The sequence below is a fragment of the Saccopteryx leptura genome, chromosome 6 (assembly GCF_036850995.1).
Source record: "Saccopteryx leptura isolate mSacLep1 chromosome 6, mSacLep1_pri_phased_curated, whole genome shotgun sequence".
Lineage (NCBI taxonomy): Eukaryota > Metazoa > Chordata > Mammalia > Chiroptera > Emballonuridae > Saccopteryx > Saccopteryx leptura.
In genome coordinates, this window is record NC_089508.1 from 35,793,532 (window position 1) to 35,820,302 (window position 26,771).

The 26,771-nt window shown below is 54.2% G+C and overlaps 1 protein-coding gene across 2 annotated transcripts; it reads left to right on the forward strand.

Annotated features, from left to right (window-relative positions):
- The first annotated feature begins 560 nt into the window (after positions 1-560).
- RAB15 (RAB15, member RAS oncogene family) lies at positions 561-25,394 on the forward strand. 2 transcript variants are annotated; one of them, XR_010746162.1, is made up of 8 exons: positions 561-975; positions 18,510-18,570; positions 19,366-19,426; positions 19,894-19,971; positions 20,846-20,935; positions 22,096-22,161; positions 22,342-23,514; positions 23,841-25,394. XR_010746162.1 is itself a non-coding variant. In XM_066342130.1 (7 exons), the coding sequence occupies exons 1-7, from the start codon at positions 852-854 to the stop codon at positions 22,498-22,500; spliced, it is 639 nt and encodes a 212-aa protein (XP_066198227.1). In that variant the 5' UTR covers positions 561-851; the 3' UTR covers positions 22,501-25,394. The 2 variants fall into 2 exon arrangements, 1 of the variants encoding a protein (XP_066198227.1); XM_066342130.1 differs by having other exon boundaries at positions 22,342-25,394.
- Positions 25,395-26,771: the final 1,377 nt, after the last annotated feature.

Below are 26,771 nucleotides of genomic sequence, written 5' to 3' on the forward strand. Positions count from 1 at the left end.
TTGTGGGAGTTCAAAGGAGGGCAGACACAGTCACACAGGGTAAGGGGGAGCCAGATGGCAAAGAGGGAGAATTCTAGCAACACTCTCCAGTGTTCCTGGACAGCCCAGCTTCAAGAGTAGATGGGTGTTTGAATCCAAACCTTGAGTAAGGCCTTCCGATCTGGGATGAACCCAGGTGAGGACCAATCACTGCCCTCACCCCCAGCACCACCACCATCAGCACAACCAGGCTTCTGCAGGGGCAGGGAATTGGGGGTGGGAGGAAGGCTAGAGTTGGTAGGTTGGCAGTGCCGGGTTCGGAATGGGATTTGGGGAGAAAAGATGAGACCCAAAAGCCGAGTTTGGTAGAGGTGGGCTGGGTGGAAACTTCACTGCAACTCACTCATTCACAATGTCCGCAGAAAAACAAAAATGTTTCCCCCGGGAGGGGGGGGGGGTCTGGTTCCCATCACAAAGGGGTTGCGAAGCAGTGGAGAGGGAGTTGGCCCCTTTCGGGGCCGCGCACGCTGAAGGAGGGGCGCGCGCACCGGCCTCGCCCCCGCCGTGGGGTCGCCGCTCTCCGGAGCGCGCTCTCCGCCCCCTCTCCGGGCGGCAGTAGCGGCCGCGGCAGCCGGGGCGGCAGCGGCGCAGGGGAAGGGGCGGGCGGGGGCGCCGCCACTCCCTCCTCCCATCGCGCTCCCGCTGCACCGCGCTTCCCGGCCCCGAGCGAGCGAGGAGGCTGGCGCGGGGGCCGGCCCGCCTTCCTTCTCGCCGCCCGCGGCGTCCCCGGGCAGGCGCGCGCCGCGATGGCAGCGGCCGAGCGGGGCTGAGCCCGCTCCCGCCGCAGCCCCCGGGTTCCTCTGGCCCCAGCCATGGCGAAGCAGTACGATGTGCTGTTCCGGCTGCTACTGATCGGGGACTCCGGGGTGGGCAAGACCTGCCTGCTGTGCCGCTTCACGGACAACGAGTTCCATTCCTCGCACATCTCCACCATCGGTAAGGGGCGGTGGCCGAGGGGCGCCCCACTCCCCGCCGCCGCCACCTGCCCGGTGGCCCCTTCCCCTTCCCCACCCAGCCCGGGAGGAATGGTTCGCCTCTTGGGCTGAAGGCGCGGATGCGAGAGGCCAGGGCGAGGGCATAAATTCCGGGGTGAGGGGGACCTGAGCCTCGGTTCCTGGAGGTGAGGGGACCCTGCTGCTGTCTGTGACCAGAGATGGGTTCTCCCGGCTGGCGCTGGGGAAGCTTCCCATTGAAGCCGAGAGAATCCCGGGTGGGTGTAGGCCTGGGTACCCTGAGCTGGGGCAGCGGGGATCTTAGCCACGAAATGACACCCCCACGCCTCCAAGTGCAGGGGGTGATTTAAAGCCTTTGCTCCGGGAGTTCAGGGCAGGGAACCCAGTCACTGAGTCACTGGGTACCCCCAGCTCAGGGGCAACCCAATGTGGAGTCTGAAGGGGGAGGAAAGGAGGAAGGGAGGAGCCAAAGGGATTGAGTTGCCTGGCACAGCTATGAAGGTAAGCCACAAGGTAGGACACCTGGAGGAGGATGCAGATGAGGTGAGGTGAGACACCATCATTTTGTGAAAGGAGCACTTACTAGCCAGTTCCGGAAAAGCAGTTGGCTGAAGCATCTGCTTTGAAGAAGGCGAGAAATATCAGGACTACTGTCAGAAGGCAGGCAGGACCTACCTTAGAATACATCTCTTTTAAGACCTGGGCGAGTACCTCAATTAGAGCATTGCTCTGATATGCCCAGGTTGTGGGTTTGATCCCCTGGTCAGGGCACATACAAGACTCAACTAATGAATGCATAAGTAAGTGGAACAACAAATTGATGTTTCTCTCTCCCTTCATCTCTCCTTAAAATCAATCAATATAATCAATCAATAAATCATACATGTTGGATCTGGCAATGCTGGATCCTTGTGCTTAAAGGAACAAGGCCAGGTGGCATTCCAGATAGGACTGTGATGGGATCACTTGTTCTGGCAGGAGATGGTGGCCTCCCTCTGAGGATGTCTGAGTTGAGGGAATTCCACCCACATCTAACAGGTTCCCTGACTGATGCCTGGAGCAGCCTCAGCACTGCCAGGTCTCCCTGCTGAGACCCCTCTCCCCTCAGACAAGACCCAAGCACTCAGTTCTGCTTGAAGCTTCTGCCCTCTCTCCCAACACTGGCCAAGAGAGAAGAGAGAGCAAGCAGGTAGAGCCAGGAGGAACAGAGTCTGTGGTTAACAGGCAGGGCTGGAGACCTCACTTTGGGGCAACATGACCTTGAATATCACTTAAGCTTCTGACCTTTAGTTTCTCCCCTACTAAGGCAGGGGTTGGGAACCTTTTTGGCTCAGAGAGCCATGAACGCCACATATTTTAAAATGTAATTCTGTGAGAGCCATACAACGACCCGTGTACATTATGTGTTATCCAATAAAAATTTGGTGTTGTCCCGGAGGACAGCTGTGATTGGCTCCAGCCACCTGCAACCATGAACATGAGCAGTAGGAAATGAATGGACTGTAATACATGAGAATGTTTTATATTTTTAACATTATTATTATTTTTATTAAAGATTTGTTTGTGAGCCAGATGCAGCCATCAAAAGAGCCACATCTGGCTTCCAAGCCATAGGTTCCCGACCCCTGTACTAAGGTGTTGTGAGGAATAAATGAACTAATGTGTGTGAAAGCACTTAGCACAAACTCAAACACATGAGGAACCTAGATAATGCTGGTATCATTACTGTTATCATCAGACCTCCTAGTGGCTCATTCTCTCTTTGCTTCCTTATCTTCAAGGGACTTAGTATGGTCAGGGAAAAAACCCATGCATTCATTTTTACCACAGAACCTGGAAGGCAGGAGATGGGGGCTCAGATGAGAGACACCTCAGAGGGATGGGTAGGGCACAGAGGCCAGGAGAGAGGGCTGCATGCCTCTGGATAAGGCTCAGAGGGAAGGGGGGTGGTAAGAGAAAGGCCTGGGAGTGAGCAAGGGAGTGGCTGAGGAACCAGATGGGATATGAGGACGGATGCAGGTGTGGGGACAAAGGGCAGCAGGTTAGTACTTAAGAAAACTTGCACTGGTTATTTTGCGGATGGGCCTGGAGCCAGGAGCTGCTGCTGCACTATTGCAGAGGGTGGTGGGCTGGCTGGGGGCCCCTGGCTTTTGCCTTACGAGCAGTAGTTTGCACCCTGGTATCCTGGCCACATTTCAAGGTCTAGGAGGGACCCCAGTTTTTCCCTAGAGAGCTTTACTCATTCACCTCACTTCACAAGCTGTTGGGCTCCTGCTCGGTGCTGTGGGGGAGTTAGCCTCCCAAAGGAGACATGTTCCCCTTTCCCACAGACAAATGAGGGAACTGCTGTTTCTGAAATACCAGGATGGCCTTTCTGAGGCTTGTGCTTTCCTTAAGTCCCTGACCCCCACAGCACTAATTACCAGCCCTTCTTAATGTCTCTTCTACTTTGCTTTCTTGCGTGTTAGATATTACTTCCAGCCAGACAAGTAAATGTGTAGTTTTCCCTCACAGGTCAGAGGGACTGGCTCAGAATCCTTCTGGGGCCGACTGCTTGTGGGCAGAGGTGAATCTGAACTGGGTGGAGGTGTCTCTACAGCTCTCTAGCCTTCCTGTCCCCACAAGTTCCCTGACATATTGACCTACAACCTGAAGACAGCTCTTTGTGTTTTTCTCTGCTTCTAAAGGCTGGGTCCACCTTTGCTAGGATGCAGAAGACTTTTAGGAGTTTGGATTCTGTGGAAGAGAAAGAACCTTGTCTTTCACACATCAGTCTTACAAAATCTGCCCACTGGGTTTCTTAGACGCCTTCTTGTGGAAAGCTTATCTTACCTCCGCTGGGGCATGTTTTTCAGCATTAACAAAGACTTGGGGAAAGAGTGGGATGATCAGGAAAAGCTCTTCCCTTTCCTGGATGGAGAAAGTCCTCTGTAGAGAAGGAAGGGGCAGCTGGGAGACAAATCAAGGAGCAAAGAAAATAGGCGCTACCTAGTCATATTCATTCATTTCTCCGGTCAAAAATATGCATGTGTCTAGTAGGTATGCTTGGTGCATACACCTGGAGATTCCAGGATGAGTAATACACGTGGTTGCCTTCTCAAGGTGCTCCTTGTCTCAGGCACATTCTTTAAACTTACTGGCCACTGATCTACGCACCTTTCTTAGAGCTTCTTTTGTGAGTGGGGAAGATGAGGCAACTCACCAAGTAGTGCCAAGAGAGAGTTCGGATTCTTGGACCATGCTGATACCGCCTAGGCTGGCACTTTCGTGATTCACTGTTTATGCCACTTCTAGTAAGAGCCTGTGACATTCCAGAGATGGGCCTGCCAGGGAGCAGTGAGGAGACCTCTCAGTAGGCACTGACCACCCTTCTTTCTAGTCAGCAGGTGGGCAGGTGGCCCTGCAGCTGGCCCTTTGCCACCGGCATTCTTTCCCATGCAGCTGGGCTGACCCAGATCCAGTGCAGAGGTGGGTAGCTGGTGCCTTACTGTTCTTTGCTGTTTCCCAACAAGACTGTCTCACTTGTTAAATTAATTGAGCATTTACTACAAAGCACTGTGCCAGGAATTTAGAGACTATTCCATTCCATGTTTTCCTGTCCACAGAAGCTTGTAATCTACTTGGGAAGGCAAGGCTGGCCCAAAGAATCTTGGCCACAAAATAACGTATCTGTGAGCACTTGGTGAAGTAGTCTTCAAATGCAGGAGATCCGTGATGATCATGATCGTTACTGTTAACAAAGGTCTTACAGTCGTTATCAGCAGCTAAACCATGATAAGACTGTGCATGAGGCAGCCAGTGAGTGGTGAGGGGTCCGGAGTGCCGTTGCTACAACCAAGTGCTAGGGGAGGTTGGAGAAGGAGAGCGCCCGGTGGACCTGAAGCTGCAGGGAAGGCTCAAGGGGGAAGGAAGCCAGAGTCAGGCTTGCAGTGTGGGCTGCTTTTCAGTTCCTGTAGGGGAAGGAGCAGATTGTATAACAGGAGCCGAGACAACAGAGGTGGGAATTCAGTGGGTGTTCCTGGGGCTCTGAGCAGTCTGGCTGGAATAGAGGGGGGTTTCTAGGAGAAGAGTGAGAACATTCCTCTGTTTATGTCTCTGTCTCCCAAACTATAAGTGCCTTGAGGGTGAGACCAAATCTTATTCCTCTTTGTTTTCATATTCCTAGTATAGGCCGGGGCATGATCTCCAGAAATGTTGAATGAATGAATGAATGAAGGAATGGGAGCAGAGGGCATTGAGGGCCTGGCTGAGGGGGTGGAACTTGAGCCTTCACAATAGCACAAGTTTCTGAGCATGGGAATGATGTAGTGAAATGGCACTGAGGGTGTTGGCTGGAAGAGGGGTTAAGGCTTGCTACAGTCAGCCAGTCAAGGGCTATTATAGTTTCTGGGCATGAAGGAACCTCTCAGTCCATTTTCTCTCTTCCCCCCCTACCCCCTCTTTTGGCACCATCACCAAATTCCATAGCATTGCCCATTCCCAGTTCCCACTGGTTCTCACCAGTCAACCTGGCAACTTCTGAAAGGGCCTCATGTGACCTGTGCTGCCTGCCCAGGCAAGGAGACCATGTGCTATCCTACATGGACATCTGCGTGCAGGGACTTCTGGTTTCCATTCTGCATGGCAGCCAGGGGTGACATATAAGCCACTAATGCAAGATGAAGGGACCGCCCATGAGTTTTCTCCTGCCCATCTTTGGTCTCCTCTGAGTATACCTGTCTCTGGTCTCTAGACCTTTTGTTTTAAAAGCCACTGTTCAGGGGCACCAATCTGAGTTCCGAGGAGGCTGCAGCTGGTAATTTTCCGGTTTGGCTGGTTGAACCGCTGTGGCTTCAGGGCTGCTTTCTCGGCTGGGTTTGTGCTGTATCACCTTTCTCAGGAAGGTCTGTTTGGATGGAGTCTGACTGCCTGGGGCAAGGATTTGTGGGTGACTGGAGGGGCGGGAAAGAGCAGAAGGAGGAATGGGGCAGGGGAGCTGATCCTGGAATCCAGTTGCCTAACAAACATCAGGCTGGTGCTTGGGCAGTAGGATCTGCGGGCCCCAGACCATGAGGCGCTGTGTACCTGTGCTGTGTGACACCGTGGGAGGGTCCGGGCTGGGTCCGTGCCCCAAACCTTGGCAGCCTGAGACAGGTCTCTTCCCACCCTGTTCCCAAAGCCCCCCAGAAAGCAAGGGAAGGTGAGATGCCCTGAGTAGATGGAAAAGAGCACAGAAGATGTAAATGTAAATAGTAAGGAATTTAGTGACCCCATGTAGTTAACTCATCAGTGCTTTCTGAGTTCATAGAGAAAATCAGAATGCATTTCTAACCGTTGTTTACTGCATTATGGGTAGTCAATATATGCCAACACCAGCCTTCCCTAAATGTACTATAACACACCCAGTAAAGTTAACCATATACATGCAAAGGGTTATCGTATCTTACACATAAATGGGGTATCAAGCCCATTCACCAAATTTCCAACTGATGTTTACTATTTTTGTGACAGAATGCAAATTGGGTAAATTAGATATCATTAGCATATAATTATTTAATATGTTTATTCTCTATCTGAAGGCTCTGTTTATATTATTTTATGACATTGTTGTAAAGTTCAACTATATCAATAAAAAAACAGTTAAAAGAGAGAGAGAGAGAGAGAGAAGCACAGACGACCTGCATGAGAGTCCGATGGCCTTACTGACTCTGTGACCTTCAGACATTTATTCAACATCTCTGTGTTAAGGTTTTGCATCTGTAAATTGAAGATCATAGCAGAATCTTTCTTAAAGGTCGCTGTGAAGATTACAGAGCCTAAGGAATACGAGGCACTGGGCAGAGCCCTCAAAATGTGGTAGCTGCTGTATTATTATTATTATTATTATTATTATTATTACTACTACTACTGTTATCGTTATTATTCCTAGCTCCTGAGACAGCTGTAGAGACTAGTAAACTGCCCATCACTCACACATGTGGTCATTGAGCACTGTTGACTGAACAGCCACCGTGTGCCCGGGGCTGCGTGAGGAGCCGGGACAGAGCACTGAGCAGCACAGACAGGAATCGGGGCGCCATTGTCTCACTGTCTAGGGAGCACAGGCGTAGGCTCTCCGTGTCTGGGCCAGTTTCCCCCTCACCCTGGCAGTGCCCGGGGTGGCAAGGAAGAGCTGATGAAGAGGTGTGGAGGAGTAGGGAGGGAAGTGACTCGAGAGGGGTTGGGGGTGGCCCTGCCTCAAGGCTCTGGTCTCTGCCAGGTGTCCCTCCGCCTCAGGCTGCTGTCCTGCCCCCCCCCCCCCCCGCCCCAGGGTCCTGATCCCGGACGATGGCTCTGGAAGCCTGGATTCCCCTTCCAGCGCTCTGTGCACCTGTGCTGCCCTCACAGCTTTGCAGATTCACCGCGGCTCTGGGGGCCCGGTTCCCGCTCCTTCCTCCTCCTGCCAGCCCCCTCCCGCTCCCCAGACAGCCTGCTGATGAGCTTTATAGCATGAAAGTCGATATTTGGCCATTACCCTTTTACCCCGATTGCCAGCTTTTCTCAGAGTGCCTTCTTCTGTAATCTAATATTTGTGCCCATTTCCCTGTAGATCTGCCAATTTTCTGCATAGGCCTCTGACCTCTCCTTGGCTATTCTGCCTGGGCAGTGAGCTTTGTCAAGAGGACCACAGAGCTTCCTGGACATTTGATTCCTTCTGCTGAGCAGGAAAGGGCTAGTCATCATAGAAACTATTTTATAACTGGAAAAAGTGAGGTCCTGAGATAAGTGATGACTCACATCTTGCAGGCAGGTGGCCCAAACTCAAACTTTCTCCCCTCCAGTTTCTCCAAACTGGCTTGTGCACGTTCTTGCTCATCCTGGAAGGACCTTCCACAGGTTGCCAAGCGGAACCTGCTGTAAGCCAAAGAGGAGAGACGTGTGTCACCCCCACCCCATCTGAGGGCTCTTGGATGCAGGGACAATTGTGCTTCTGTTGCTGGCCTTGAAATGTCCCTCTGGGGGACCTTTAAGGATGAGATCTAAGTGTCATCCTCATATTACTATTTTGCTAATATATTTACAGAGAGCTCTGTGACCAGGGCCCCATGATCTACAGAGAGGACTGAGAGTTAGCTTCAAAATGTGGGCCATTGCCTGACCAGGCGGTGGTGCAGTGGATAGAGCGTCGGACTGGGATGTGGAAGACCCAGGTTTGAGACCCCGAGGTCGCCAGTTTGAGCGCGGGCTCATCTGGTTTGGGCAAAGGTTGCTGGCTTCAGCAAGGGGTTAACTCGGTCTGCTGTAGCCCCAAGGTCAAGGCACATATGAGAAAGCAATCAATGAACAACTAAGGTGTCGCAACAAAAAACTGATGATTGATGCTTCTCGTCTCTCTTTGTTCCTGTCTGTTTGTCTCTGTCTATCCCTCTCTCTGACTCTGTCTCTGTAAAAAAAAAAAAAAAAAATGTGGTCATTCCTGGTCACGCTTCCTGATTAAAGTTTTCTCTGTGCTCATCTTTTCTCCTGGCGTGCACTGACTTCATTTATTCACTTACTTGCTCATGCATTCATTTTTTCTTTCATTTATTTAATTTGTTGAATAATATGTGACGAGTATCTACCTTTTACCAGGTGATGAGAATATGAAATGAATAGGATACTCTTCTGCCCTCTGGGAGCTTACGGGGCAGCTGGGGAGTCAGGCTTCCAAACAGACAACCAGAGTTTTATGCAAAAACAATGTGACACATAGCTTTGAAATCACAGAGGAGTGACAAATTCCTCCTGGGGAGGTTGGTGAAAGCTTCACAGAGGAAGTGACATTTGAGTGGGGCCTTGAAGACTAAGAAGGCTTCCCCAGGAGACAAGGGGTTGGCGAGGGGGTGGTGCCATCCTCTGCCCAGCTGGGCCAGCTGGTAATGGCTAGGTCCTTGTCAGACCAGCTTAAGTTTAATTTGATCCTTGCTAGGTTCTGTAGGAGGGTAGAGGCATGTGGAGACCCTGTCCCGTCCAAGGTGTTTGCTCCTGAAGCTCCCAGCCCCATATCTTCCTCCCGGAACCTTCTGTTGACTGTCATTGTCATTGCGGCCCTGTCTGGGAAGAGGCTCAGGAGGAGAGTGGGGGAGCGCTGGGTTAGTGCCCACCTGACCACCCAGCAGCAGGCTCGGGAAGGCAAGGCCCAAGTCAGGGTCTGTCAGAAGGGAGTGGGACAGGGTTAGCTAGAGCACATAGCACATGTCACAGAGGCCCCATGGAGGTCTGTGCACCCGGCAGTAAAAGGGCAAGGGTAAGGGAACCGGAACCGATGTTCCCTGAGCACCTGCTTTGTGTACCTACTATGTACACCGAAATAGTGAGCTTCACATACGTGATCATTCAGTATAGAGATATAAGTGGGGGGCATGGAGCCCTCAACCTGGCGTTGCTAGTATTTGAGAGGTTTCTTGGTACATTTTTCAGGTTAGAGCCTGCAAACACAATTTACATGTATGTGTATGTACACATGTGCACGTGTCAGGGTGGATCCCCATGAGATTCATGGGAAGGGAATGGCCTTCTGAGCTTTTTTTCTTTATAACGAAGGAGGGAATGACGTTGGTCCCTCTCCCTTTGCTCTCCTGAGGAAGGCTGAGGAGTTTGACAGAAATGTGTTCCTGCCTGACCTGTGGTGGCGCAGTGGATAAAGCATCGACCTGGAAATGCTGAGGTCGCCGGTTCGAAACCCCGGGCTTGCCTGGTCAAGGCACATATGGGAGTTGATGCTTCCAGCTCCTCCCCCTTTCTCTCTCTCCCTCTCTCTCTCCTCTCTAAAAATTAATAAAAAAATAAAAAAATTTTTTAAAAAAAAAAATAAAAAAAAAAAAAAAAAAAAAAGAAATGTGTTCCTGTCTGAGGTATATGCGCTGCTTCCCTCGCCTGGGACTCTGATCCTTCAGATCTTCTGCCTGCTGGTACCTTCCTGTCATTTAGGTCTTAGCTCAAAGGTCACCTGCTTTCAAAGGTCTCCTCTGACCAGCTGGTCTGAGGCAGCTTGCGCACAGATCTCCTCACTGTCTACTCCATCATTCTGCTTTTGCCTCTTAACACTTCTCTCTCTGAAGTCATTCATTGGCTTACTTATGTAGTATTATCGGTCTTCCCCACTCGAATAGAAACCCTCTGAAGACAAGGAATTTTTCTGTATTATTCACTGCTGTGTCTCTAAGCTTACTTCTAGGCACATAGTAGGCACGCAGTAACAGTTTGGATGAATGAATGCATTTTCCTAAAGACCTCTAGGAAAGGACTTTCCCTGAGAAAAGTCACAAATAGTATTGGTTTTTTGGGACTCCTCAGACAGCAGGAAACTCACTATGCTACACGTGTTTGGGACTGTGAGGAGACAGGGAGAGTCCTGTAGGGGTGAACTATTTCCAGTAGCTGTGGCTCTTCTGCTCAGGTGTAGGAGGAAGCAAGGACATGCTCCCATGACGCCTTTGTGGGTGGGTCTTCTTTGGTTTATGAGGAGATGAGGGGCCGGTATCTTAGACTAAGGTCAGTAGAGCCCATCGCTCAGGGTCACCACTGGTGTCAGAGGATGTCCATGAGCTCAGCCAGGCTGCTGGAGCGATCTTCCAGGACCACCTCGTGGCCAGGGGCTCTGGAGTAGGGACCTCCTGGGGCTCAGGTACTGGGGATATGCATTCCTTCCAGCCTCATGAGGGTCTGGGTCTGACTGGGACACCCTTCTACATGGTAAAAGCCCCTGGATTCCTGGGTTTCTAAAGACTGACCCTTGAAGATTTTATGTGATGGTGGATGGTAGCGTCTAACGTCCTGGTCCATATACTACCACTGTGTTTTCCATGTTGAGGGTGTGTGTGTGTGGTGTATGTGTGTGTTTCTTGAAGAAAAAAGAGGGATAGAGTATCATTCTGAAATCTCCAATCTTCCTTGTGGGTAGGCATCCTAATGAGACCTTTGACCAGTGCCCTGGAGGTTAAAACACGACCTCAGCATTAGATCAGGATTCTGTCTGCCAAAGACTGGGGCCTCTTCATTTCTGCTTCCCAGCACTACCAGAGCAAGATGGTGTGAAGGCTGACTAAGCGTTTATCAGAGAGCCTGGATGGGGCCAGCGTGAGGGGCAGTTGAAATGTCACCCCACAGACAGTGAGGCCAAAAGTCCCCGGATGGAAGGGAGGAAGAGGATACAGCAAGTGGCGGATCCAGGGCACAGACACTCTCCCCCAGCCCGTCACCTAACGGTGTGAGGGACATTTGTGTGCCAGGAGCCCTTGTCTTGAATCTTCTCTTGAGCTTTGTCTCTTAGTTCTCCCACTCTTGTTCCCCTCTCTTGTCCCTCGCTTGGGGGAAATGGCGTTATGAGACTCCTAGCACTGTTGAGCTTCTCTCTTGCCGGGAGAAGGGGGCTTTGAAATGGGGATTACTCTTGTGCCTTGACTGGGGTGGCAGAGTCAGACAGGCACCTCCCCACAGGGTCTGCCTATCCCTACATCTGTCTCGGGGTAACCCCTTTGGAAGTGACCTCCTGCCACAACCCACGTGAGCTGCACGTGTCCAGCGCATGCTGTTTTCCTGTGGGGAGCGCCAGGGGGCCTTCCTGGGACCTGGGCTTGGTAACTGGAGCCCACCTGGCTGCAGGGATTGGGTATCTGCCTTGGGTTTCAGGTGTATTAAGTTGTTCCTGTTGCGGCGTCTCATTGCTCCTGAAGAGGCTCAGGTCACGCTGCTGGTCCTTTGGGCTGTGGTTGATCACAGTGATAACATTTGGCACCCGGAAGAGCCCTGTTTCCACTTGAAACATGTGGTGCTTGGCAGGCAGGCAAGCTGGCACCTGACATTAACCCATGAGGTGCTGGCCCACCAATGGGCATACACTCACTTTTCCGGAATTCAGGCTGTAGCCAGACCCTGGGGGCCATCTGGTTTAATGCCAACACGAGCCCCTCCTACCTCCCAGAGCTCTTTCCATTCCCCAGACTGTGGCCCTGGGCTCCCTAATCTCCTCCTCCCGAGGGAACCGACAGCATCTTCAGCTAACATTTAATCTAGCTCTGTGTGCCCGGCCCCATGTTATGGGCTTTATACCTTTATACCTTATCTCATAGTCCTCACAAAACTCTCTAACATCGGGGATTGTCACCCCTATTTTATAGGTGAGGAAACGGAATAAACAAGAGGTTAAATAGCTTTCCCAAGACCACATAGTTCATGGAAAGGGCAGGATTGGGACCAAACTCTGACCTCACAGCGGTGCTCGGAAAGACCATGCCGTTCTGGTTTTGGAACCACACTTCCTCCATGCTTTCCAGGGCTTTCTCTGGAGGCAGACAGTGATGGTAAGGAGTGTTCTTTCCCCTAGGCGTGCCCTGTTCCTTTCTTCCCACAGTCTGCACAGCTCCTCCTCTGCTAAGCAGGGAGGCAGGAAGCTCAGCCCGGTGTTACTGCCCAAAGCGCGCCATCTTGGGAGCCAAGTGAGCGCCAGTGCCTGCCCCCTGCCCTGTCCCTTTGGCCTGACCCAGCCCCCGAGCCCCCGGTCGGCCTCACCTGTGCTTGCAGCTCTCTGACAGCAGCTGTCACTGTGCTCCAGGCCTCCGGGTGTGGCCTAGCAGTTGCTGGGGGTGGCTGGAAGGCAGAGGCTGTGTAGCCAGGGACACAGCAGGAATAGCCAGAGGCCTGCCAGAGGCTACTGGTCTATCAAGACCTGGCACTGTCACTTAACTGAGAAGCTTTTTGTTGTTTTATGTTTGTTTGTTTGTTTGTTTGTTTGTTTAGCAAGAGAGATAGGCAGGGACAGACAGGAAGAGAAGAGATGAGAAGCATCAATTCTTCATTTTGGCACCTTAGTTGTTCACTGATTGCTTTCTCATATGTGCCTTGACCAGGGTGCTGCAGGTAAGCCAGTGACCCCTTGCTCAAGCCAGCAACCTTGGGCTCAAGCCAGTGACTATGAGGTCATGTCTATGATCCTGCACTCAAGATGGTGAGCCTGTGCTCAAGCCGACACCTTGGAGTTTTGAGCCTGGGTCCTCAGCATCCCAGGCTGATGTTCTATCCACTGCACCACCACCTGGTCAGGCACTGAGGAGTTTTTCTTGCTAGTGTCTGTGAAGCATTCAGATGGTAAAACACACGTCCCTGCTCTTGAGCCGTGGGCACAGATCTCTCCTTATGCTGTCTGGGAGAGGGGGGGTGCTGCTAATGGTATCGCTATGTTATGCCCGGCACTATATGGAGGCAGAGATTATGAAAACAAACAAATGAAAACTTGGTTAAATACAAAGTATATCATCTGCCCCTTAGGCATAGTAGGGGCACTAGTTGCTGCATCTAGTCAGAGCTAGAAGACAAAAAAATAAATATAAACATAAAAAAGGAGGCAGCAAGGGACAGGGCAGAGCATTTTAGAAGTCTTCCTCCCAGCCCCATACTTGAAATGTCTTGCCAGACAGCCTGGGGGGAGCCATTAGGTAGCAGTGGACCGTCACAGGCTGTGAATCTTCAGGCATCCTGAGGCGCTCTCTAGGGAAGTAGGGTGTGCTGTGAGACCGGGAGGTGGGGTCTGGTGTGGATGGGGGGCTGTGCTGCGACCCTGCCCCCGACCCTCACTCCAGCCAGCACAGTTGTGCCTTAGGCACCCCTGCCTCTCTTCCCACCTCTGCCTCATGTTACCAGGTGGCCAGTGCCCTCTGCGTTGTCTGGCAGGAACTGGTTTGATTGCTTAGTTAGCTCCCCTGGTCCCTATTGGCCAGGTCACCTTGTGGGTCACCAGCAAGCCCATTGATGGGCCTCTGTTTGGTCAGATATCTATCTACCCCTGGTCCAGTCAGGAGCTACTTTTCTGCAAATGACACACAGAGCAGAGGCTTTGGGTCAGGTGGTACCAGCCAGAAAAGGACCTTGGGTGTCGCAGGCGCCATGATCGATGTATCTAAGGTGCTAAAAAAAAAAACCCCATGAGCTGCCTGGCATGCTTTGGGTGCTTGGTTGGGAGGGAGCCCCAGCCTCCTGACTTTCTCTGCCCGGGGCTCCAAGGTCTCTGGGAAACTCGGTGGGAGCTGTGTGGAGGTGGTCTGCTTGTCTCTGCACACCAAGTCGTCCTGTGCCTGGGAAAGGAAGCAGGCTCTCTCGTAGGGACACTGAGGGGGTGCTGTCCAGAGGGATGCTCTGGCCTTGGTGGAATCATGAACTCTCAAGGAACAAGGGGTCCCCTGCCCCACATGTGCCCACTGCCTCTATCTAGATGCCTGATAATGCCAGAACAGGTGTGGGGGGGCGCTGGGGTGTGGCAGAAAGGCTTTACAGCCTTGAAGAGTTAGGAAGCCCCTGGTCGAGTGAGGAGTACCCTGGATAGGTTTCAAATGATTGGTGTCCAGTTCCGGCTCAGCCACAAGATGTGGGAACATAAGCAAGTACTTGGCCTCTGTGTCGCACGGTGATCATCTCCCCCGCCCCCTGCTTCACAGGGCTGGCATGAGAACCGAGAACTGAGGGGTCTGGATTCCCCCGCCAGGGGGTGTGCTGTCTTATAAGGATGGTAATGAGCCTGGGGTGTGGTTCTGCCTCGAGCTGGGCTAGACAGTGGTTCGCAAACTTTGTGTGTCTGAGATTTAGCAGGGCTGGGGGGGGGGGCAGAGAATTTGTACTCCTTCCCTTCCCGGCTGAGGCTCAGGCTGCAGGCCCAGGGACCTCACTTTGAGAACCACTGTCCTCGAAGCTGCTGTCAGAAGTGTGGGGGCTTAATGCATGTCTTGGGGCCTCGGCCACCACCTATTAGATCAGAATCCACATCTTAACACAGTCCCCTCATGACCTGCGTGCACCTTCAAGTCTGGGAAGTGCTGCCTTAGAGGAGCCCGGATGGGAACACACTGGTGAGGGGGTGGGCGTGGATGAAGCATCTCTCTTCTTCCCGGAGATTCTGAAGGTGCCACCGAGAGGGGTGAAACTGCTAGGACGTGCTCAGAGGGGGCCGATGAGGACAGGATGAGCACAGCTGAGGGGAGATGCGAAAGAGAGAGGACCGTTCTCCAGGGAAGGGGGAGAAAGCAGGAGACTTCTGAGGGAATGGGGTAGGCCTCAGGGTATGGGCTTCCTCAGGCAGCCCTCATTTTACCCATCAGAGGGGACACGGTACCCTCTTGAATGCCTTCAGCTGTGGGGAGGGGTCGCCCTGGCCCTGAGCCTTCAGCAGGGAGGACAGTAGCTGTCAGGAGTGGGGGGGGGGGGGGATACACGTCGAATAAACGGTCTGCTGAGCAGCTCCGAGGGCCCAGCGAGGTGACAGAGCATGAGTCTGCAGGCAACTAAACCAGGCCAGTGTCTTTATCCTCCTGTCCCACCTGCTCAGGCATGGGGAAACACCAACAGCTATGCAGGGAGCCAGAAGCGGCCATGGATGTCCCCTGTCACAGTGGGCCAGGGGGTGGCTGGCAGGGTGGACCCAGTGGAAGGTGCAGCGTAGAGTAGAAGGCATAGATTCCACTAGAAGATCCTTGGGCGGCTAATCCTTAAATTTTAAAAAAGAGGGGAGCAGGTAGGAGAGGAAAATCCCTAGGAAGGCATAACTTTCTCTGTTCCCTCCTTAGTGCATAAGGAGACAAACTGGAAGCATTTGACTTCTGAGATATTACGAGTTTTATTAGGTGGTCAGGAGGGCCTAGGTTCTAAGATGGTGGGGGTGCTGTGAGCCCCCAGAATGCCTCAGCCTTGATCCCTGGCCGCAGGGCTAAGAAGTGAGGGAGGGGGAGGGGGAGGCCAAGCTCAGCTTCCGGCTGGCCGGGGTGGCCGCCTATCTTCCCATCCTGCCTCTTCTCACCGCTGTGTGTGCGTTCTCGTTCTCGGGGAGGCTCCCTCAGTCTCGGGCTCTCCTCTCCCAGCTCGCTCTTCTCCAGGACCTGCAGGGAACGGGATACCAGGCCTAGTCACGGCTTCTGTGCCTAGTTAACATACAGCTCTCCATCATTCCCACAAGACACAGCATGAGGGGTGGCCCAGGCCGGGGTCTCAAACAGGCTTCCGCTATGGCTGTGCTGGCCTCGGGCCAGCTTTCTCACCGCCTGGGCCTTAGTTTCCTTCCCACCCAGCTCTGTAACGCCAGGGGCCATGTGTCATTTTTGCTACTCTGTGCACCTGTCACTGTGCAGGGCACAAAATAAACTCCCATAGAAGTTTGTGGAATAAAGGAAGTGGAACCTTCTTTCTCCACCCCCACCCCTGGCCCCCTGGTGACCACTCTGCACAAGCACCATCCTTGACCAGGCTTGCTGGGCTTGGATGAAGATGAGCTAGGTTTATTATAAAATGAACAGAAATGCTGGTTCTGGGAAGAAGGCACTGTACCATGAAAAACACAAGAACTTCCTGATTCCCTTCTCTGCCAGGTATTGGGGAGAGGCAGATTCTTGACAGGTGCCCCCTCCCTGTGTCGCCCCCCCCACACACACACCTCTCAGCGCACTTGGAAGAATGGCTGCCAGGCATTGTCCGTCTGGAAAAGTACAGCTCCGCAGATGTGAATCAGCGTGGGCAGGCGAAAATGATTCACGTCTGACCAATTCGATTTAGTTCAGGTTGTCTGTTCTGAACCTTTTTCTCCTTCTAATTAAATGGTGATTGGTCTTGATGGTGAGAGGGAAGAGCCTGCGCTTAATCTGCTGAATTTGTGGAAAGCTGGGGCAGGGCAGACAAGGAGGGGGGCGTTTCCGTTGGCAAAGAACTAACGCCCAGGTGGAATGACAGCCGTGCGGGGAATTCTGGCACCTTCGGGGGCTTCGAGGCCGTGCTGGGCAGCTCTGCCTTTCCCGTGTTCTCCACCTGAACACTGGCTAATGGCGCCCATTCCTGACTTGTCTCCAGGGACAACATGGAGACTGAAGCTTAATTAACCCACTAGACGCAGCTCTTGAGTCACCGGGCGCGCTGCCTGGGCACAATCGGAGCTGGGGAGAGGCGCGGTGATGAAAGCCCCCACTCACCTCTCTGTCATCACTCAGATCCAAGCCTCTGTGCTGCTGCTGCTGCTGCTGACGCTGACACTGACGCTGACGACAACAACTTCTCCTGCTGCAAATTCCCCCAAATATGTGTCTGTCCTGGGCTGGTCTGCCAGATCTCCGTGTCCCATGTCCTGTGGCAGCTTAGCCCCTCAAGCCCGAGAACCCCGTCTGTCTTACCCCCCCTCCCCCAGTTAGACGCATTTCGCCACTGCCTCTTCATCTGGCCATTGGCAGTCGCTCACGAGCTCCCATGGTGACTAGGACAGTGCTAGGGCATAATGACAGCTGCAGTCAATTGAATAGCCACCAGGTGCCAGGCACTATAAGTCACACGGTCCTCTCAGTGACCCCCCCCCCCCCGACACAATTGGTAATGTCCCCATTTTACCGATGAGGAAATGGAGGCTCAGAGAAGCAAGGTGCCCAAGTTGTAGCTATGAGTTAAGTGACCAAAGTCAGAGTTCATCTCAGGCCTGACTTCAAAGCCAAGGCTCCTAGCAAACAACAGTGCCTCCTGCCATAAACCAGTTAGTCAATGACAGCAACACCAGGCCTTCTCCTTGGTGGCCCTTGGCTAGGGGCCGAGGGCTTCATTCACACCATGGGGTGGCAAAGTCCTCCTCTCTCCAGGGCCCGCGTGCCTTCCCCACATTCACGACAGCTCCCTAATCGCTCCTGGTTATTAATAAGGCAGAGAGAGAAAAGTCCAGGCCCATGAGATGGATCGCTGTCCCTAGGAATCAGACTCCCAGGAGGGAAAAAATACAGCGGTTCTCTCAGGAAGTACAACTAGGAAGACGTCACATGTGAACAGCGTGAGACACGTTTGGAGCTAAGTGAGGCAGTGATGAAGTGGATCCCCCTTATTCACTCACATTCACTTCCTGGGCCCCCATACCCTTTATTTTCTTTTTTCTTTTTTATTTATGTATATTTTTATTTTATTTAAATAAATTTTTATTAATGTTAATGGGGTGGCATTAATAAATCAGGGTACATATATTCAAAGAAAACATATCTAGGTTATCTTGTCTTTCAATTATGTTGCATACCCATCAACCAAAGTCAGATTGTCCTCTGTCACCTTCTATCTAGTTTTCTTTGTGCCCCTCCCCCTCCCCCTAACTCTCTCCCTCCTTCCCTCCCGCGTCCTCCCTCCCTCCACCCCTGGTAACCACCACACTCTTGTCCATGTCTCTTAGTCTCGTTTTTATGTTCCACCAATGTATGGAATCATGTAGTTCTTGTTTTTTTCTGATTTACTTATTTCACTTCGTATAACGTTATCAAGATCCCACCATTTTGTTGTAAATGATCCGAAGTCATCATTTCTTATCCATGCCCTTTATTTTCAGCTCAAGGAGGAAGGGAGGCCCCATTCAAAGCACCAGACACTTCCTTAGGGTCAATTTTTGGTTCAGGAAGGCCTTCACCCCATGCCCTCTTTCTGCCACATTAAGCCAAAGGTGATCCCTTCAGGAGTGAGAGCCTGGGCCTTCCTGTTCAGTTCTCCGTGGGTTCGCAGTTCCTAACTTTCTTGCTCTCTTCCTTCCCCCAGGTGTTGACTTTAAGATGAAGACCATAGAGGTAGATGGCATCAAAGTGCGGATCCAGATCTGGTGAGTTGGACGGGAGGAGGGGACCTCGGGCCGCCCCCTAGCTGTCATTGCCATGTGTGAGATCCTGAGGCTTCATCTGGGAGAACTGGCTACCTACCTGTTCGATGGAAAAGCCCAACTCCTGCTCCCATGAGCCTTAACCTCTGATCTTGTCCTTAAGAAACTAGATGAGATTGACCACAAGTCACCAAGAGGCGGGAATTAGAATTGGCAAACGAGCCACTGTGGGTTTGTCTGAGAATAAGGTTTTGTCCTTGGGCTGTGCCACCTTGTGGGAGGACTGGAAGGAGGCAGGGCTACACCCCATCATTGAGGATGGAACGCTGGCGCCCAGGGTCCTCCGTGCAGCACGGCGCAGTTCCCACAGGTGGCCACAGGGGGCTGCTGTGGCTCTCTGGCCTGCCGCTGCTGGAAGCACTGCCTTTGCCAGTGTGGGTAGCTGCCTTAGCTGCCTCCCTATTCCAGGGTGGTGTGGGCATTGCCTGCAAAGGTCCCATAGGGTCTGGAGGTGGAGCGGTCCAATTAGTCTGGCCACAGTGCCCAAATTCTAGAGAAAGTTGTCCAGGCCCAGTGAGGCTGTGGCTTTGGTGCAGATGGAGTTGCACCAAAGCTGTGTCAGTACCAGATGATCAGGCATCCTCCTGCAGAATCAAGTGTGTTCAGATCCCCTTAGAGGCCAAAGCTCTGCTGATTTTTCACCCTATAGCTCCCCAGTTTTTCCTGCATGGGCACAGAGTCTCTCAGCCCATGCTTCTCTGGTCCCTGCTCTACTGAGGGACTGGCTTTCTACTGCAGGGACACAGCGGGGCAGGAGAGATATCAGACCATCACAAAGCAGTACTACCGACGGGCCCAGGTGAGCTGCCATTTTCAGGGCTCAGGGGTAGGTTGCTGCCACCCACACCCCCCAGCTCTGGGTGTTTGAGATATCTGTGTCACTCACCCCAAATAGGGCCTTTGGGTTACCCACTGGGGAGGGGAGCCCCAGGGCAGTCTTTGAGTTGTTCGTCCATTCCTTCATCACTTGTTCCCCGAGCACTCACTCTAGGTGGGTTCCCACCCTCACTCTTCACCCTGGACCCAGTCAAAGTGTTTGGTGCCTTCCTACCTCAGAGATCTGTAGTGGGCCTAAGAAGCAATAGCTCTGTGGGTCTGAGACAGAAGAAGAGATTTCTGGGCGCTGAGGGGTCCTCATTGTGCAAAGCAGAGAGCAGGAGAGTGGGACCCGGCGTTTAAGGTGCCACTGCCGCTCCTGCCCGTGACTGTGCTGTCCCCCTGTGTGTCTCTGCCTCCCCCATCTCTCTCTCCTCCCCTCTCTCTCAGGGAATATTTTTAGTATACGACATCAGCAGTGAGCGCTCTTACCAGCACATCATGAAGTGGGTCAGTGATGTGGATGAGGTAGGAGATGCTGCCTCTTGTCAGGGTGGGGGGAGGCCACCTCAGAGGGGAAGGTGAAGGGAGGGCCCCATGGGAAGGGCCAGAGCGCTTAAGGTTGGTGAGGAAACACTACCAGGAAACCTTGCCTTTTACAACCCCAGACGGAGCCCTCTGGGTAAGTAACATGGGGAAGAAGCCTGAGCTGCCACGCCCTCCATGGCCTGTGCCCTGCCAAGCTTCCCTGCTGGTTCTTCCCCACCAAGGAGGTAGGACGAAGCCTACCGTGTGGACATCTTCTTTCCTGAATCTCAGGACCAGGTGCGGCGAGCCCCGGCTCTGCCGTGCTGGTTCTTCCCCACCAAGGAGGGAGGGCAAAGCCTACCGTGTGGACATCTTTCCTGAATCTCAGGACCAGGTGCGGGTCGAGCCCCGGCTCTGCCGTGCTGGTTCTTCCCCACCAAGGAGGTAGGACAGAGCCTACCGTGTGAACATCTTCTTTCCTGAATCTCAGGACCAGGTGCGGGTCGAGCCCCGGCTCTGCCGTGCTGGCTGTGGGGCCCCGGCCGAGCCACTTGAACTGTCTTGCGTCCACGCTTCCTTATCTGTAGACCGAGGGGTAGGACTTAAGTCCAGTACCCTTTCTAGCTCAGATACCAGTTGTCTAATGGAAGCACCAGAATTAGCCAGCGTTTCCACCCTAAGTTCTCCCTATGACACCCCTCTGGTCCCTGGGGTCAGCCGTGGTTCTGGGAGGAGCCAGGCACCTGCACCCAGTCAGCCCACCCTGTTCGTAGGGCTCTGAAATTTGGTGAGGAGGCCACTGTAGACTGTATGGTGGGGAGACGAGAAGGAGAGGCAGCACTCACTGGCCGGTCTGCTTGTCCTTTGTCCCTAGTACGCACCAGAAGGGGTCCAGAAGATCCTCATAGGGAATAAGGCCGATGAAGAGCAGAAACGGCAGGTGGGAAGAGAGCAGGGGCAGCAGGTAAGCGGGCGTGAGCTGGCCCAATCCGACCCCGGGCTCCGCCGCCTTCCGGGGCCCGTCCTGAGACTGGGACCCAGGATTCTGTCGCCACCATCAGGCACCCTCACACCTCCGATGGTAGGCTAAGGCGCTGGGTGAGTTGCCCTCCGTGAGGGTTGGCTCTGTGTCCTTCAGGACGGTGATTTGGGGTCCGTCCTGATAAAAAGACCTCTTGGGAAGTGACTCTCCCAGCTCTAAGTCCCTCAGAGCAAGGTTACCTCCACTGACAAGCTCACCCCAAGGCTAGTGATGAGGGAGGACTTCAAGTTCTGACTTCTCTAGCAGCACGAAGGCGTAGCTGCCGTCACACTGTCACCCACCCCTCCACACGCCCTCAGTCCTCCTTACGCCTGGAAAGAGCTAGGGCGGGAAGCGAGGGAACGAAGGGCCCGTCATCGGCGAAGCCACGGGGCGGAGAGGGTGAGAGGACGGTGCTGAGGGGATGATCAGACACTCAGGGAGACCGCCGTCCTCCCAGAGAACAGAAAGACAGACGCCACCGAGACAGGAGTCGTCCATCCATCCACTCCGAGGGCCTCGAGAGCTTTGCTCTGCCTCTCAAGTCAACGGGTTTCCTCTAGCACTTGGGATAAAACTGATGTTTTTGGTATTAAAAAATAATACACAGTCACTGAAGAATTTGAAGGTAGAAGCAGACCCTCCTGGAATAAAGGTACTTCTTGAGCACTGTGCGTGCTAAGCAAGTGCTCTGAGATAGATGCAGGACCCCGCTTAATCATTGCAGAGCCTTGGCTAGCAGACACAGTGCCCCCCTTTAACAGATGCCAGAGCCGGGGCTCAGAGAGGATAAGTGCCTTGTCCGAGCCCGTTCAGCAGCTGAGCGGCAGCACTGCTATCCAAGTCTGGGTCTCTTGACTCCGACGCCCAGGGTGTTCATTCATTCACCATAACGCCACGTGTTTCGGTGCCTTTGTTTCCTGATACGATATGTGTAGTATGTGTGTATGTTAGCCTGTGTCTTAGAAGAGCTCTTAGCCTCATCTGAGACGTCACCTGCTCGGAGAAATTGTTACAACGCAGCATGGGCTCCGAGGGCATTGGGCAGAAATATGGGCCAGGTGCTGCGGGCGCCCCCCTTCCCGTACGCTCTTCCCTTGCAGCTGGCGAAGGAGTACGGCATGGACTTCTATGAGACAAGTGCCTGCACCAACCTCAACATTAAAGAGGTGAGGACCCTGCGGCCCAGCTGCCCCGTGTCTCTGGCTGAGTCTGGAGCGGGGAAGCAAGAGGAGAAGGTGGCAGAGAGGAGCCAGATAGGATGAGGCCTCGCCCCTTGGGCAGTTAGCGGGTCGCAGGAGGAAGGGGAGGAAACGCCGGACTAACCCGTGCCCCCTGGCCTCCCCCAGTCGTTCACGCGCCTGACGGAGCTGGTGCTGCAGGCCCACAGGAAGGAGCTGGAGGGCGTCCGGACACGGGCCGGCAACGAGCTGGCCTTGGCGGAGCTCGAGGAGGACGAGCGCAGACCCGAGGGCCCAGGGAACTCTTCCAAAACCTGTTGGTGCTGAGGGCCCTGTGTGGAGCGCCCAGGAACCCCCTTTCCTGAGGAGCCTGCGGGCAGACGGAGTCGGGGCTCCGCCCGCTTCTCCTCTCGTTCGGGCGACGCTGCGGAACACCAGTGGCTGCTGCTCCTCTGCCTGGCCCCAGAGCATCTGCTGGCTGTCCCCTCTGCGCAGCCCTGGCCCCGGCCCCTTCCCCGGAGTGGTCTCCTTCAGCCCTGTCCCCAGCCGCAGCCTGCTGTGAGCCCCAGGTGTACGAGGAGCACTCTCACCGCCCCGAGCTCCCCAGAACACAGGGGTCTGCAGTCAAGGCCGCCGAAGCCTCCTCTCAGCGCGTCCATCTCCTGTCTGCCGGTTCTCTCCTCTTCTGCCCTCTTTCTCTGTCCCCGCCTGCCCTGTTCCCTGTGTCCTGCTTTTTTGGCTGCTGGTGCAGCTTCTTCTTTCCCTCCTTCCTAACCCCGTCCAAGGGAACGGACTCAGGCTCGGGGCTGTCCCCTCTCTGCTCCTGGGAGAACCCCAGCCAGCTTTGTGGGGGCACCGAAGGCAACGGGGCGCTTCCTCCTGCCCTCTCCTCCCCACGGCCGCCTGCGCCGCGGGCCTGCCTCACCAGTGAGGTGGGAAAGGGGAGCGTCAGGGTTGGGAGGAGGCTCCGAGGTGGTCCTCAGCCTGGGCTGCCCTTCCTCTCCCTGCCTGCCGGCCCCCCAGCTTAGGCCTTGCTTGGCTACCTGCCCACCTGCGTCTTGGGGACCTGAGCTCGGAGACAGGTGCTGCAGAGAAGAAAAACAAGTAACGAGGGGTGGCAGGGACAAACGTCACCTCCATTCTCTACCTCCCATGCAGCATGCATGCAGTTCCTCCCCACCCGGGCTCCTGGATTTGAAGACCAGACCGAAGCCTGAGGGCCGTGCAGGGGACACAGAGCCCTGGCGGGGTGACCGGCAGGCCCACCGAGTCCTCCAGCAGGAGGGGCGTTTGCCTGAGGGCAGTGCAGGGGACACAGAGCCCTGGCGGGGTGACCGGCAGGCCCACCGAGTCCTCCAGCAGGAGGGGCGTTTGCCTGAGGGCCGTGCAGGGGACACAGAGCCCTGGCGGGGCGACCGGCAGGCCCACCGAGTCCTCCAGCAGGAGGGGCGTTTGCCTGAGGGCCGTGCAGGGGGCGGAGAGCCCTGGCGGGGTGACCGGCAGGCCCACCGAGTCCTCCAGCAGGAGGGGCGTTTGCCTGAGGGCAGTGCAGGGGGGCGGAGAGCCCTGGCGGGGTGACCAGCAGGCCCACCGAGTCCTCCAGCAGGAGGGGCGTTTGCCTGAGGGCAGTGCGGGGGGGCGGAGAGCCCTGGCGGGGTGACCGGCAGGCCCACCGAGTCCTCTAGCAGGAGGGGCGTTTGGAAATGAAGGCCTGGGTCCTGTATGTCGGCTCAAGAGCAAGGGAGAGCAGGCCAGGGACAGCGGTTTGCGAATAAAAGGGGACTTTGGGGCTCTGGGTCCCACCTCCCAATCCTGGCCTGAGACGGGCATTTCCCCAGCTCCCTGGCAGGTGCGAGGCGGGCCTCCACTGAACCCAGCCTCCAGCTCAGCCTTCCTGACAGCCAGAGTCTGCGGGTGAAGAGCAGGGACTGCGTGGGAAGATGGGCAGCAGGCCCCGGGGGATGCCCGGTGCTGCTCTCTCCTCCGGCCGCTCTGTGGCGACAGGCGGAGGGAAGAGGACTCCTCCCAAGCTTTCTGTTCGGGTAGAAGTTTCTAAACCCCATATGGCTCAGGAGTAGCTTTAAGAAGGCCCTTTAAGGAAGGGATACATCAGTTACCACCCCTAGTAGGGATCCTCCCCACCTTCCTCAGTAAGATAATTTTATTTTAATTTTTTATTGATTGATTGATTGATTTTAGAGACAGAAGGGAAGGGAGAAAGAGAAATACTGATTTATTGTTCCACTTATTTATGCATTCATTGGTTGATTCTTGTATGTGCCCTGACTGGGGATCGAATCCACAACCTTGGTGTATTGGGACAACACTCTAACCAACCGAGCTACCTGGCCAGGGCAGGATGATCATTCCTAAGCTATACATTAGCCGCATTGCATGGCTGGGGCTGGAGCTAAAACAGAACTAGGTACTGAGCATTCACCAACTAAGGGCCAAAATCCAGGACACGCCCATGTGAGGGATGAAGAGAAACGGGGTAGGCGGGTGAAGCCCCAGCCCTTTCCTCAGACTCTTAGCAGTCCAGGAGACAGCAGGAGAGGGTGCCTCAGGGTGCGGGAGCCAGGTTTGCACAGGGGAAGGAGGAGGAGGGCAGGTGGCTTTAAGTCGTTGGCTAATGCTTCCTTGAGGACTGAGTCCTCATGTGTCAGGCAGAGCACAGCAGCACCACCCTGGGGGGGTGGTAATGCCACCCTGGGGTGCCTGCAGGCAGTACTTCACCTTTCTCTGAGGATCAGCGGAGCACCCTTGCCGTTCTCAGGACAGAGGAACTCTATTTTAACTGCCGTAGGGATTCTGAAGGGAAAACGGGTTGAGATTCTATGGCCTGGTCAGCCCCATCCTAGGGCCACTGCTGGGAAGGTAATGGGAACCAGGGGACATAGGGATGTCAGGGTGCAGTTACAGGTACTAGAGTCAGCCTCTCGCCCCTAAACTGCTCCGCTCCGGGAGGTGGCCCGGGGCCTGGCGTTAGGCCCAGACTGTTGTTCAGGGGTCCTGCCTGTTTACTCCCCGCCTCGTCTGCACCTGCTGTCCTGAGACTCAGCCCCCCCCCCCCCCGGCCCTCCACCTGCTCCTGAGCCCCCGCCATCTCCCTGTGACGGGTGAACTTTGTGTACTGTGTCTCGGGTCCAGTATATGAATTGTGAGCAGGGTTCATCTATTTTAAACACAGATGTTTACAAAATAAAGAATATTTCAAACCACAGGTGTGGCTGCCTGTACGAGCGCCTGGGAGTTGGTTTCACCGAGACCCGGCAGCTACGGGGAGAGGCAGTGCTGGCAGAGGCTCCACGACCCAGGGCAGTGGCGGTAGAATGACAATGGGAGTGGCACACTCACAATGTCACCTGCAAGGGAGCCCCCAGGAAAGCCCCCCTCCCCTTGCAGTGGGCTTGGACTGCAGAAATAAGACTGAGCGGAATCACGGAGCTGATGAGTATCTGTCTGAGGGAGTCTAAAGCTGAGAAGGTTCTCCCCTATCAGGAGCAGGGACCAGTCCTGAAGGCTCGAGGAGGAATTAAGTCATCTCTCAGATTTTGTCCTAGCCCTTTGAATACTCCAGGGGAGCAAGGCAAGCAGAAACCTTGGGAGGTCAGGGGGCCGGGTAGCTGTTGAATACTATACTTAGGGGTACAGAGTTGACGGAAGAGGCAGAGAATGTTGGGGATGAGGATCAGTTGAAGGAAGGAGTAAAACAAGGTAGGGCGGTAGACTAAGATCTTGACCTTCCCTTTCCACCTTCCGGAGCGCTTGTAATAATACTCCATTTCCTCCATCCTCCCTCTGTGTGAGGTCAGGAGGCGCCAGTCCTGCTTCACAGATCAGGAAACAGAGGCCTAAGGGCCCCAAGTGACAGTGGCAGAGTCCTGGTTAGAGACAACTGAACTGAAATCCCTGGAGGGGGAAGCTTTGCCATCTCTACGGGGAAAAACCTTGGTAAGCGATTCCCATTGGCAGCCAGCGCTTGGAACCGCTGCCCTAAGCGTTCTGCCTGCTAAGCCCGTGCAGTTTCCAGAACAACCCCGGTCCCCGTGGAAAGCCCTGGGAATCACACACTCAGCGTATGTCACAGAGTTACAGGCTTCCGGAAGGGGGGCCGGTTTGAGGTCGAGTTGGACAAAGGAATTTTAGGAGAGCTCCAGCAATTTTATTCAGATGGAACAGTGAGAACCTGGGTGACTCAAAAGGCCCTACCAGTGGTGGGCAAATTCAAGAGTCAACAGAGCCAAATATCAACAGTACAACGATTGAAATTTCTTTTGAGAGCCAAATTTTTTAAACTTAAACTATATAGGTAGGTACACTCCTTATGGAGGTAGCACCCGCACGTGGTATTTTGTTGAAGAGCCACACTCAAGGGGCCAAAGAGCCGCATGTGGCTCGCAAGCCCCGGTTTTCCGACCAGGCCCCTAGGCTGTACCTGGAGAAGATGAATGACTACCTAAGGGAGAGGGACCGTCCCCTCCTAGGTCAGGAACTGCCCTGGCCTTCCTGGAAGGGCGTCACAGGAAAGCAGCTGATAAGAGGGGTCTGGGAGCCTCGGGGAGGACTGGGGAAGTTCTCGGCATGCACGTAAATCT